The sequence below is a fragment of the Siniperca chuatsi genome, linkage group LG6, assembly GCF_020085105.1.
Source record: "Siniperca chuatsi isolate FFG_IHB_CAS linkage group LG6, ASM2008510v1, whole genome shotgun sequence".
Taxonomy (NCBI): Eukaryota; Metazoa; Chordata; class Actinopteri; order Centrarchiformes; family Sinipercidae; genus Siniperca; species Siniperca chuatsi.
Window position 1 is genome coordinate 27,023,203 of NC_058047.1, and position 12,862 is coordinate 27,036,064.

At 43.8% G+C, this 12,862-nt stretch overlaps 2 protein-coding genes across 14 annotated transcripts in view; both read right to left on the minus strand.

The window, feature by feature from the left end:
• Positions 1-892: 892 nt before the first annotated feature.
• LOC122878293 (zinc finger protein Gfi-1-like) lies at positions 893-9,312 on the minus strand. 3 transcript variants are annotated; one of them, XM_044200899.1, is made up of 9 exons: positions 8,457-9,142; positions 7,490-7,785; positions 7,111-7,279; positions 6,478-6,596; positions 5,608-5,832; positions 4,750-5,126; positions 4,364-4,501; positions 4,058-4,223; positions 893-3,848 (listed from the first exon to the last, which is right to left on the minus strand). In XM_044200899.1, exons 4-9 carry the CDS (start codon positions 6,587-6,589, stop codon positions 3,670-3,672), a joined length of 1,197 nt encoding a protein of 398 aa, XP_044056834.1. In that variant the 5' UTR covers positions 6,590-6,596; positions 7,111-7,279; positions 7,490-7,785; positions 8,457-9,142; the 3' UTR covers positions 893-3,669. The 3 variants fall into 3 exon arrangements, with proteins under 3 accessions (XP_044056834.1, XP_044056835.1, XP_044056833.1); XM_044200900.1 differs by lacking the exons at positions 7,111-7,279; positions 7,490-7,785 and adding an exon at positions 9,165-9,312 and having other exon boundaries at positions 8,457-8,484; XM_044200898.1 differs by lacking the exon at positions 7,111-7,279 and adding an exon at positions 9,165-9,312 and having other exon boundaries at positions 7,490-8,484.
• A 124-nt stretch (positions 9,313-9,436) lies between these two features.
• The window catches only part of evi5b (ecotropic viral integration site 5b), a 33,799-nt gene continuing 30,373 nt past the window's right edge, over positions 9,437-12,862 (minus strand). For 10 of the 11 annotated variants that reach the window (XM_044200891.1, XM_044200889.1, XM_044200888.1 and 7 more), the window contains one exon: positions 9,437-11,366. In XM_044200891.1, the coding sequence (XP_044056826.1) occupies positions 11,085-11,366 (282 nt within the window). In that variant the 3' untranslated portion in view covers positions 9,437-11,084. Of the gene's footprint in view, positions 11,367-12,739; positions 12,750-12,862 lie in introns of all 11 variants that reach the window. The other variant, XM_044200895.1, reaches the window with a different exon arrangement.

The following is a 12,862-nucleotide window of genomic DNA, read 5'->3' on the forward strand; positions in this document are numbered from 1 at the left end:
GAATAAGCCCCTGCAACAAAAGAGCCATGTCCTATACGAGCCCTGCCTCTCTTCATCTGCCCCAGCTTAGTTGGCGTGTCAACCACTGGGGAGGGGACAGGTGAGCAGAAAAGTCTCTGATGCAGAAAGTGTCCTAAATGAAATGTGTATACAGAATGGATGAGCAGTTTTATTTTATATCTTTTCATCTTCCAAGAACTTCTTACCATCATATCCTGTAGCCGAGCATATTAATCAGTGCTTTTTCTCCGAAGCTTGCCGTTAGAAATCCTGTATCTCACTCAGGGTATCTCTCTTTGCAACTCGTCAAACCTGTGTGAAATCTGCTGAACAGAGCGTGAGCGCGAAAACCACATTATTATTACAATATACACAACAGGTCTGCTCACCCTCGGGGAAATAATCACATTTGTTCTCTTTTCAGAGTGTCGTCTCTATCTTTTCTCTCACGAAACGTGCAACACATTAATCTGACCATTCACCAGATGCTGATTCTAGATATTGACGCTTGTCAGCTGTGTGGGTGTGGGATATTGCATGTGATGTTTTAATCAGATTCTCTCCTTTAGTGCATCAGGCTGCGTATCACAGTGGTAAATCAGGAGATGGGGGTCTGGTTTCAAAAGCTGTTTGCGGCTTGCTGGCCTGTTGTAACACTTCCCCTACAATTTTTAAGTCTTGAAAAAACTCTGAAAATGCTTATATAGAGAGAGGTATTGGTAGATTTATTGAAACTCATAGATAATAGATATTCTCATTTAGTTCATGCAGCTTGTTTGAACAGTAGAAGATGCAAAAAAAAAAAAACTAAATCAAACACCAAAGTGTGTCTCTAAAATCTCTCTTTTATTATTCATGTTTAGATTCAGATTAATAATGAATCACCCAAAACCACAAAAAAAACGAGACACTGAACTTTCTATGTCTGTCAAGAAAAGGGAATCCAGTCATACCTCCGAGTGTACGCATGTGTGGGAGTGTGCACAGATAGATGTGTGTGCTTTGCATGTTTCTTGAGTGTGCGCACTTATGGACCAAGACGCAGGTTGGAACAGGATTTGAGCGTCAGACTGCAATGCTCTGATTACTCGCCCACTCGAATCGATTGAGCCGCATTCTATTCATATTTGATATGCCTCGGGGCAGTGGGGTAATGCTTTAAAAAAATCCACCGGTGCCCTTGGAGGAAATCTGGTCAGCCTTATGGCCCGTTTGGAGTTTGTTTCTAAATAACAAGCCACCGTTCAGTTGCTTAAAAAATGTTACGAGAGGAGACTGATGTCACAGGCCCAGTCGAAGTCTACCTGTCCTGCTCAGCAGTGAGACGTCACACCTGAAATGACCCACTGGCTTGAGGCACTTAATGGCAACAGGAGGAAATTCCCTTGTGACCAGATTCAACATGACTCAGTCTGAACAGAGTGTGTGCGCCCCTTTTCAGATGGCAGCATTTGTCTCTGTGACGCTTAGTAATTTCCTTTATCAACTGCACATTTCCTGTTAGGTGAGTCACTGTCTTTTAAATGGCACTTTTAACATGTATATTTAAACTGGCTTCAAAATTGGGAATGTCAGGGTGTTGCACATGAAGTTTGGTGTGGCTCACTCTGCACACACATAGCACCAAGGCTAAGTCTTGCTTTAAACGAGCTTGCCTTTTCCTGTCCTCCTTTAGTCTGTTCATCTCGGGGGTTTAAAATATTCAGTATTTTCGCAGGCCTGGATGTTGTACGATTTTGGGGGAAGTGAGGCATAAAAAATCCTTGTGAGTCAGTGATTTCAATCAATGTTGAGGGAAGAGGACTAACTGATTGTTCCTCTTAGTTTTCCCTTTTGCCTTGTCAGAGTTCAAAAAGATGAGACCGTGAAAGAATCAAATGGTGACAGTAATTATTAAGACAGCTGCTCATGTCGAGGACGTAGTGCCACTTTTACACATGTGTGACTCGAGCCTAAAGCATCAGTGCAAAACAGTACCACAGTGATGGAGCTTATGTGAAAATAATAGTATGTGGAGGTGAAATGCTTTTCAGGTAAGGGTGATTCATTCGGTTTCAAATTTATGGTTGACACCTTCTGAGGATGACTGAACGGAAGTCACTCTTATCCCACCTACTTTATTTCCCACCCTTGTGTCACTGTCCATATACTGCCACTATCTTTTTTTTATTTGTTGGAATGTGTTTAGCTTTTTTTTTGCCAGTGGCCTCAGAGGCCTCAGATTTGATTCGTTTCCGCTCATCACTTATAACAGAACTGTAGCAAAGTATTTCAATCCCCAGCACCAGCACCTCAGAGGATCACAGCTGCTGCAGGTTCTGCCAGCTTCCTGCCAAAACCCGTTGCTGTTGTTGTTTTTAAAATTATTATTATTTTTTGAAATAACAGCCATGAGGGTAAAAGGCATCTGGTTAACGGTTAAATCTGCTCAGACTGTTTAAGGTTCAAACACATGGCTACAGTGGTCAAAACAAACAGGAGCCTCGGAAGCCCCTGGGCAGTCACAATCACGGCAGCAGGATGGTTCGATGTCCCGGCCCTCTGTTTTCATGTTGGAATGAACCTAAACAGCCTGAAAAGCAAAGATCTTATCAGCCCGTAGTGTCGCTGAACGAGTAAAGCGAAATGTCCCACTACTACTGAGAATAATAGGCTTATTATGTAAAATAGCGCTTAATAAAATACACTTTTTGCAAAGTATCAAAAAAGTCCAATTCCGGGGAATATAATATAATAATTTGCTATACTTTTGGTGATGAAATGACCAGTGAACTATTCTAGCTGTCGGGCACATATCCTTCATTTGGAGAAGAAGTCATCTTAGCTCATTCCACTTTTAGATTTTATTGCATTTTTATTTTTTATTATTTCAATAAAACCAACCAGCAAAATAAAATAGCCTGGGAGGGAATGATATTTATTTGTAAACGACATAAAGTTAATTCTGACACTAAAATGTGCAAGATAACAGCTTCGTGTTTATTAAATCCCACAGTGTGAGGAGGCTGTTTTGCCAGCGTGTCTCCAAACGGAAAACAAAATGCCTCCGTTCTTTGGAGCAGCGCAGATTTTCATCTCCGCTGGCTGTACTGTCGGCCCGGTTATTTAAGTGTGAGCACAAATATTTTGGGTTTAATGCCCACTGAAGCTGATTCATATCAGTCGACATACAAACATGATGAACGTATTTTTTTTTTTGTTTTTTTTTTTTGTTTTTTACAGTTCACAGCTTATCTCTGGTTTTCTGGACCTTCACAAGAATCTGCAGTAGGAAGGGGAAATAATTAGTGTTGCCGATGTCTTCACACTGCAAACTGTCCGTCAGAAGAAGTCGTTTGTTTAAACATACAGTCGTATTCAGGAGACGTATACGTTTTCCTTATTAAAATAAATTAAAAAATCTGCCTATCGGCTGAGAGCATTATATATATTTCCAATGCACTTTCACGTTAAGTTTTTACAAAGCTAAAAGTGGATCAAGGTGAATCTTGATCCAAGAAAAATGTCCTGAAGCTGGGCGATTGGGAATTTAAAAAAAAAAAGGCGAAAATGTCCTCGGCCTAAAATGTCTTTGCCAGATGTCCTCACTCGTTTCAAGAATAATAATTTAAAGACTCAAAACTCTGATTATGTGACATGTTTTGTGCAGTGATCGCGGTTCAGTTCGCTTCATTTCAGTCCGTGCTGCGTCTCTTTGTGTCTCCTCAGGTCCACTTTTCTCTGGAAACCTTTGCCGCAGAGGTCGCAGCCGAAAGGTTTGTATCCGGTGTGCTTCCTGCTGTGCGTGATGAGGTTGGAGCTCTGGCTGAACGCTTTCCCACACACCTGGCACTTGTGTGGCTTCTCACCTGAAAAACACATGTAGACAACATTTCAGTTGGGGCTTTTTTTAATTTTTATTATTGATCATTAGCTGAGTGCTATGCTCTACATCAGGAAGGTTGCGCACTTTTGCGCACAAGTTACGCACAAACTCGTCACCTCCCGCAAGGAACGCTAGAAATTCCAACAACAATTTGACTTGTGAGTGCTGACAGTCCGCCTTTTCTCCACTTGCCTGTGTGGATGAAAGTGTGTTTCTTCATGTCTGACTTCTGGTGGAACCTCTTCCCGCAGTACTGGCAGGGGTATGGCCGAGTGTCGGAGTGGATGAGCAGGTGCGTCGACAGAGTGGACGACCTTTTAAAGCTTTTACCGCATATTTTGCAGTCAAAACTTCTTTCCTGAAACGTGAGCGGAGGCGGGTTTAGCCACGATTTGGAGTCAGCCCCCACCACCCTGACGGAAAAGCAAGTTGACAACACGATGCAGATCCAGTTGAAGGTGTGAACTGCAGGATGTGGTTTAAAGTGTGTGAAGTTACCTGAGAGTGCACAGCTTTATGTTGTTCCAGGCTGACTGCGTGTCCGAAGGTTTTGCCGCAGATTTCACACGCAAAAGGCCTGGTGCCACTGTGCGATCTGCGGACGTGGACTTCCAAACCGTGCGGAGTAGAAAACACCTGGTGGTAAGAAGAAAAAAAAGAAGTTATGGACGTAGAGATATTTGTTATTCAATAAGTTAACAGTTAATACCCCCATCAGAGGTCAGCCTCGGCCACAGAGCCATTTAGTGTCAGCAGTGTGTGTTGTGTTAAAGTCCCACTAAGCATTGGGATCATCTGATTTGCAGGTAGCAACACCTGCAGTTAACCCATCCATTTATGTATCAACCACAAAGCAGAGGATGCGTATGCGTCTCCATCCTCACCTTACTGCACTTGACACACTTGTAAGCACCATTGAGGATCAGACTGGAGCACAGCAGCTCGGACTGCGCCTTCACGTTATGGGGTTTCCCACGCAGGCCTCCCTCAGAAAACAGCAGAGCAGCCGCGTGCCTCCCGTAGTCACCGTAAGTCTCCTCGCCCAGAGTCCGGTCCGCGTACAGAGCTGAGCGGGCGCTCCTGTCCCCGTAGAAGGCCATCGCCGCCGGGTCCCTGTCCACCTCCATGCCGGGATGGAGGCTCTGCTGCACCTGGGGCCTCAGCCCCTGCCCCGGATAGCTGCTCCAGGCATACGGCCGGAAGGGAACAGTGAAGGGCTGGGTCTCCTCCACCAGAGGAGACAGGGATTTCTCTGAATCAGCTGGGGAACAGGGGAACAGATGAAATTTTAATGAAACCAGTGACATGGCTGAAGCGGGGCGGTTCCAGGGCCCCACAGGGCATCAGGAGTCATGCAATGCTCTTTCAGAGAATTCCCAGATGATGATACTGTTGGGGAAACCAGGAATATCAGAGGGAAAAGAGGGAGTATGCACTATAATAAATCAATGGGTATTGGGGGAATTTGGCGTTATTTCAAAGCCCAACACACTATTATATTTATACTTTTATATATAAACAAGTAAACTCCTATGACAAAGTAGATTAAAAGTAGCCTGATTAGTTCTAGAATGATGCTATACAATGTGACAACATTCTCACACAGAATCATAAAAACATGTTTATAGTCTACCACAAAGGCCCAGTATTTGTTTTTGTCAGGGAACGCGTCCACGTGTGATCATCTTAATTCACCACACGAGCATTATAGTATTACAGCACAGGATCATCAGTGTGTGTACCCGGGGATGCAGAGGGGGACGGAGGCCTCCAGAAGTCCTCCTCATAGTCCGTGGAGCGGCCGTCACCGCACAGACTGTCGGCGCAGCTCAGCGTGGACTTCGGGGAGAAATCGGCCGCGTCGGCCAGGTGGGAGTCCGGAGAGAGGCCGTACCTGTCCAGCGACATGTCGGTGTCGTCTGGGAGCTTATCTGCTTCTGACAGGACGCACGGAGGGCAGTCGGCATCTTAACGAAGAGGAAGAAAATGAGGTCGTTTTTAAAGGGGAATGCTCTCTCAGCGCGCACCTGTTATCTCCTGCCACTGTAGCTGCTATTGGAGATTTAACAACAACCACACATCATACTGCCGGTCACTGCATGGCACTTCTGTTAAACATGGTGGCACTATGGGAGAAAGGTCACAATATAAGAGCAAAATTACAAAAAAGGATAAGGCCAATTTTACCTCACTTCTAGCAATAACCTATAATATAATAGAAAAACAATAGTTATACAATAGAGAATCGAAGATTCGTTAGCGTGAAATCTCAGTACCGATGTACCAACTATGTCAACAAAAGAAATTTCATTTTCATTTTTGATTTCAGCGTTTTTAGAAAAAAAAGGGCCTATTTTAAAGAGCTGCACCGCCGCCTTCCAGTCCTTTAAACTGTAAAATCACGGATACCTGCAGGCCTGTGCGTGCACTTTGCCTTTCACAATTTAATAACTTTAACCATCATGTTTCTCCTGTAAAATGTCTGCAATTATTGCGATCAAAGTGTGTTTCAGTTCATATAAACGTCACGTCGAATGGGATAAAAATGGAACATTCAAAGACACATTTTACGCAGCAAAGAATATTTAAAAACGGAATCATGTCGCACATACCTGAGCATATGTGCGCCAGTATAGTGTCCAGCTTGCTGTAGTCATCCTCTAAACTCCGGGGCTGGTGGTAACTGTGCGCCTTTTTACTCTTCACCATGAAGGAGCGCGGCATCTCTGAGCTGAGAGCAGACAAATCAGTGAGAACAATCCAGCTGTAGAGAGGAGTCCTCCTCGCTCTGAACCCTGCAAAGATTTGATCTCCACTGGTGGGGGGAGATGCGGCTCCAAGAGATTTCAACCTGAAGGCGGAGCATGCGCACACCGTCCGTCCCGTCTGCCAGGTGTTGCACGGACAGGTGTCCTCCGCGCACAGCGCTGCGCAAAATATCCGCCTGCAGTGTTTTAGTCAGCCTGCAGTGCTGTTACAGGTAACAGGAAAATAGTCTGCCGCGGGGGCGACTTCTTGTCACGTCTCCCCGGTGCAAATCATTTCAGGACTTTACTTGATGTGACGTGTTTTGCCTTTGCCCTGCCTTTTGTTTCAAAAAACAAAACAAAACAAAAAAAACACCGGTGGAATTTTCAGCAGTTGATTTTATTTACTGCAGGCGATTTATTTTAAAATACAAATCAGGCAATAAGTCAGAACCTAAGTGACTTTTGAATCCGGACTTTTTGCAGTGTTGAGCCCACCGTCTGGAGCTGCTGGTCCCCCTCGGATCAGACTGCAGCTCGTGTCTCCAGAGGAGCCCGTGGCAATCAGGAGATAGATAGAGGTGATAGAGGCCTTATCAGCGCCTTAGTCTGACAGGGGGGGAGAGGAAACACGGAGGCGCACCCCAGGGTGTCACTTGCTGAGAGCCTGCATGTAGTGGTAAAATAAAAGGGCGGGGGAAACTCTGAGCCGACAGTGTCCTCTTAATATAGATCATATTTACTTAGAAATAAATACAGTTTCATACAAAGCCAGGAGTGTGGTCGGATTTATCCTAAAACACAATGGGATGAAATAAGAGCCAATTATCACATGCAGGAGCTGCCAGTAATTCAGTGTAAATCTTTAAAAATGCACCTTCATTCTGCCTGAACCTCGGGCTCCAGGGGTCCACACAGGACAAGGTTTGGTGGAGCTTTGTCCCGGTCTGGTGGTCACTCGGGCCGCAGACTGTTATTATGTGACAGGCACTCGCCGTCCTCACAGCTTCACATTGCCCTGGGCATTATGCTCAAAAGAAAGAAGCCCATAACAGAGACAATTTGTTTTCTGTTCGCTGTAGCGACGGTAGCGCTTGTTAAGCGTCATTACGCACTGAACAAAGGACCGAGTCGTGCGTCTTGGTGCCATTTATCCACTGCAGCTGCAATAAACTGATGTTTGATTAGAACTTACTGATCTACATCGCCTGTGCTTAATTTCATTTTTCTTTTAAGATGTCAGAGTTTGTCAGAGCTGCATTTTACACACACACACACACACACACACACACACACACACACAGTGTTAATTTAACAGTTTCTACACCCACAGTTACTGATCAGTAAATCAGCTCAAGTCAAATCTTCCATAACTGTAAAGATTGCCTCCACTAAAACACAATATTTGAAGTCCAAGACCGGTTCAGGGACCGTCTCATCCTGGACTCATCATGCATGTGGACACACTCTTATAGGTCAGTTCTGTAACAGCTGCAGATCGCACTGAATGCGTTGTCACTTTCAGAACTGCACGTGTCGGCTACAGGCAAACCAGCCTATCAGTAAATGAAGGACAGGAAATAAACGCGCCACATGCCCCGGCTCGATTAGACACATCACGGCCGTGGCATCCGGACGCAGTGTTGGGGAAGATACGAAGCCCAAGCCGATAAAACTAGAATCAGGCAGGCCCTGCTGCCAGGAGCGAGCCGATAGCCCGGCCGAGAGGACTTTCGTAACCCTGCATCATAACTACCAACTGTGGCATCCTGCCACGACATGAGAGCGAAATACAACAGACCTAATGCTCGAATAATAAGAAGAACTCGAAAGGTTTTTATTACCTGTTTTTCTGCAGAAGCCAGAGTTAGTCTGAAAATAGAATTAATTTTAGTTCATGGGTGGTTGTTATAGCATTGCACAGACTCAATTTATTTCCTTATTGTTTCTGCATAATTGATTAAGCCTGGTCTTGCTCTCTATTGAAATTCGTCTTTAAAAACGCCTCTACATGATGTGAAAACACCAAATGATTCATGCCTCCCACATCGCACCACAGCCTCAGATTTGAATGCGTTCTCATTAATGGTGAACGTTCCAGGATACACCGTAGCCTACAATTTGGACAAATTTTAGTTAGTTAAAAAAAAAAAAAAAAAACGTATTCAAAAAAAAAAATAAAAAAAAAAAAGCTGTAGGCTATTCATTGCAAAATCCAAACCTGCCGATTTAGGCCGAAATGATTCAAGACGGATTTATGTGGCAACATAATCAGGCACGCGTCTGTTTAGCTGGCACAAAAATAAGTTGAACTAAAGTTGTTTTCTTACAGTGTTGAGGTTTTACATCCAGCCCGTTAACATTTGAATGAACTGTACCTGCCCCATACTGCGCCATGAAATGCATGTTCACAATACCCGCACGCATCATCAATCACTGCAAAATCAGCTATAAAATTACACAGAGCTCACAGTACTTTGACCATCACAACTAGACTGTACTAAATGTCTAATAGAAAATCGTCTTCATCAGCATTTGGCAATAACACAAACCTGGTTAATCTTTCAGTGCCCGAAGAGAACTGCTCTATAAAATGTGGTTTTCTGCATGAAATGATTAGTAGTTGAGGCTGAGCTCTGAAAACCACGAGAAATCACTTCCTGAAAGCAGTCAATCTAAGCAAGAATCTTCACAGAGGAAGGCAGCGTTGAGACAAAACATCCCACATGTGCTCACAGTCATCTGAAGACGTTTCAGACTGCCTGAGGAAGCTCAGGTTAGAGGTCTGCTGCCTACATTAAAAAAGAGAGACAAGTCGGTCAAGGAGTTTATCAAACATTTTATTGTGAACTCATCACATACACAACAATCTCATTTAGTCTCCAGAGTGTGCTGAACTGCTCCATAGTGTTGCCATGTGTGTCCTTACTGCACTGCAGACTCAAAAAAGTGCCATAACGCGTTTCTCTTGTTCATCAAAGGGACATTATCATCATTATCATCATCATCATCATCATCCTCCTCCTCCTCATCATCATCGCCGCCGACTCAAAGTCAGAATCTTTTCCGTTTCCTGGACATGACAGCCCAGGCTGCTGCATTCACTTCCACCTTGTCTTTCACCAAATACAGGAGTTAGTGTTCAATACAGACATACAGAAATTCAAAGTCTTACACATCCAGATCCTTGCGCATGAAATGGAGTGGAACTGGCCCGTGGATGAGCACAATACAGAGCATAATGCTTACTTTGGTAACACTTGACAACTCCTGATTCCTCTCCAGATTGCGTTATGAAGTGTACTATGTTGTGTTACGTCCGCTTTATCTCCCAGTTTAAGTTCCCTAGGACTGTCATCCATTTGCGTGCTAATTTGTGATACACAAAACATGATAGACATGACTCATCAGCAAATGCTGCTGGACTCACTCACTGCGGGCTCATTTTGAAAGTAAAGTTGGGATGCTTTCAGAGAACTCAGTACAACAGCAACAGTAGTTTAAACATAAATCTGCCCCCTTTTCAGCACTAATTATTCATGTTAACTGCTCTGAAAACAGCAAGCTGGAGTCTTCTAACGCGGAAAGATCAGCTATCTTTTTCTCTCAACAGGTATTCCCCTCGTCTGTCAAAAACAGGATTTGTCACTTGTGTTACCATATTAAACTAACTTATATGTCCCTTTTTCTCTGAATTGTACAATATATTCTAAACATCAGATATGCAATAGATACATATTTTCAAGTTCAAAAGGAATTGAAAAAAACCAAACAAAAAACATAATACACATTTACATATCTACAAGTATGCAGATGTCACATTGACCTTGTGGTACACCAGCCCTGGTGAAAGGCATGCGGCATGTGCTAAGGCCAAAAAGTCAAGTCAACGCTGGCTGACACAAGCGGCTTTGATACCAGCATCTGACCGTGCTCATTAAGACAATAGATATATATATATATATACACACACACACATCATTTATACAATTCTGCCTCTGCATGACGGACACTTAGTAGTAACGGCATCAATACATTTTTGATGTTCATTTATAAAATGCTTTAAAAATATAAAAACACATTGGATGAAGTGTGTAATATAGCATAAAAGGTTTTATTGCACAGTCTCTTTCTCTGCGTTGTACCTACAGGAGGGAGAGGGGGGGTCAGAGGAGTGACAGACCCCCGGCCATTGTGACACAGTAGAGTTTGATACGCTCCACATGATTTAATTCTCTGCTGAGGTCCACACTGATGCTCTGTTTCTGTTAGTGGTGCTCAGACAGACGGGTGTTTGCTGCCCTCAGGAAGAAAACAAAAACCACAAGCAAACAAAATAAACTAAATCAACAAATGTGATTCTCATGATATGAAATGAAGATGCATTTCCTTTCAGAACTCCAGATTTCTCCTCTGAAATGGCTACTGGAAACGCCTCCTCTTCCTCAGTGAGTGCTGACAGCGGGTGCTTGTCACACTGTGGTGGACTTGTGGCTGCCGCTCTGAGGTACAGAGAGTCGCAGGGCCTCCTCGTCCTCGTCCTCGTCCTCCTCACTGTCGGTGTCCCCGAGGTTGGGGCGCAGTCTGATACGGCCCCCGCTCCTCTGCTGGGCATCCTGGAGGGTGGGGTCCTTGACTCCATCTTCATCTGAAGACTGGTAAGACCCATCATCCCCCACGTAGTGATTGACGATGTGGATCCCATCAAAAGCGGGCTGATTGGTCAAGCCCCTCTGTCCTTTTAAGCAGAAAATCTGTGCGAGTAAGCATGAGGAGTATTAGGAGCAACGCAGAGACTGTTTAATCCAGCATGCCAAAAAATGAGCCAAAACACATATGTAAACTTGACTCACAGATATGACATGTACAAACTGTTTGACACAATATGGTCAAATCTTTGGCAGTCAGTGATATTTAAACAGCATCACTGGCACAAATAGAACGAGATGTCTTTCACAAATCTAAATGCAGGCAATAATTCAACCAAAAACCAAAGGGATGCAATGTAATAAGATATGACCTTTGTCCCAATTCCATACTACACACCAACAGTAAGCACTACATATTAATTCACATAGTATACCGTTTTTAGTTAGTATACCGGAACTCAATATCATTCACCATTCTGTACTAACAGGAAATTATACACGAAGCGCAACAACGAACAAACTACGACTTTGTAATAATGGTTAAACTTCGAGAAAACAAAACAGTTTTAATTTTTTTCCAGCTATGAGTAGCTCTTCCATTCCCTTTGTACATTACATGGTGGGACAATACTGTCCATCAACTGCACACTGACTGTATACTGACATCTTTGGAGATTATACTTAATTTTGTCACTTTTCCAGTGTGGATGCTCTACATACTCAAAACATCCTTAGAATCAGCATGTAGTATGGATTTGGGACAAAGCTATTGTATAACTTCTTCATGGGTGAGGGCTAGCTCCATTGGAGACTGCGTGGGAGACAGTCCTGAATGTGTCCTATTGAAAACTTTAGGGAAGTGGCCGTGCTCTGCTGTTTATCACAGGCAGGAAGTTAACCCAACGTCAGTCGTCATCCTCTAAGTATTTTCTCTGGTAAAACCAAAACACTTGATGCAGCATAAATCTCACCCTTATGTGGCTTGTCCAAGTACGTTGTCACTTACGTCACCTATTTCTGTTGCACCAAGCCAGAATACGCGTACTGCCCCTTGAGGCCGACGGGGGAAAACACACATTGCAACTGCTGTTGAACTGCACTCGTGGTGGGGGGTTTTCCCCTCCATCAGCCACAAGCGGGAGCAATGAGACAATTATGGCCGCACTCAAACAAACAAACACATTTTGACAAACCATACAAAGATGAGATTTACGCTTTATCATGAGTGTTTTCTAATAAAATGTTTCGGTTTTACAAGTGAAAAGACAAAAAAGGATGAGGACTAACTGGTGGGTTTGACCAATGTACATCAGGTTTACTTTCCCACCTTAAATTTAGAGCAGCGCACCGTCGCTTCTCTAAACTTTTCTATGGAAGCATCCAGGACGTGCACAATCCCAAATGGGGCTAGGGTGGAGGCTACGCGATGGTCAGGTGTAAACCACTGGAGGTTACATGGCACATCTGTACCAACTCACCTGAGTCGGCCTGCCATGCAACAGAGAGACATGTAGGAAGAGACGCATTCAGAGACCAGTTCAGAGCACAATACACAATAAACTAAATAAGAAAAATAAGCCTACGTTTACCTGCACCTGTGT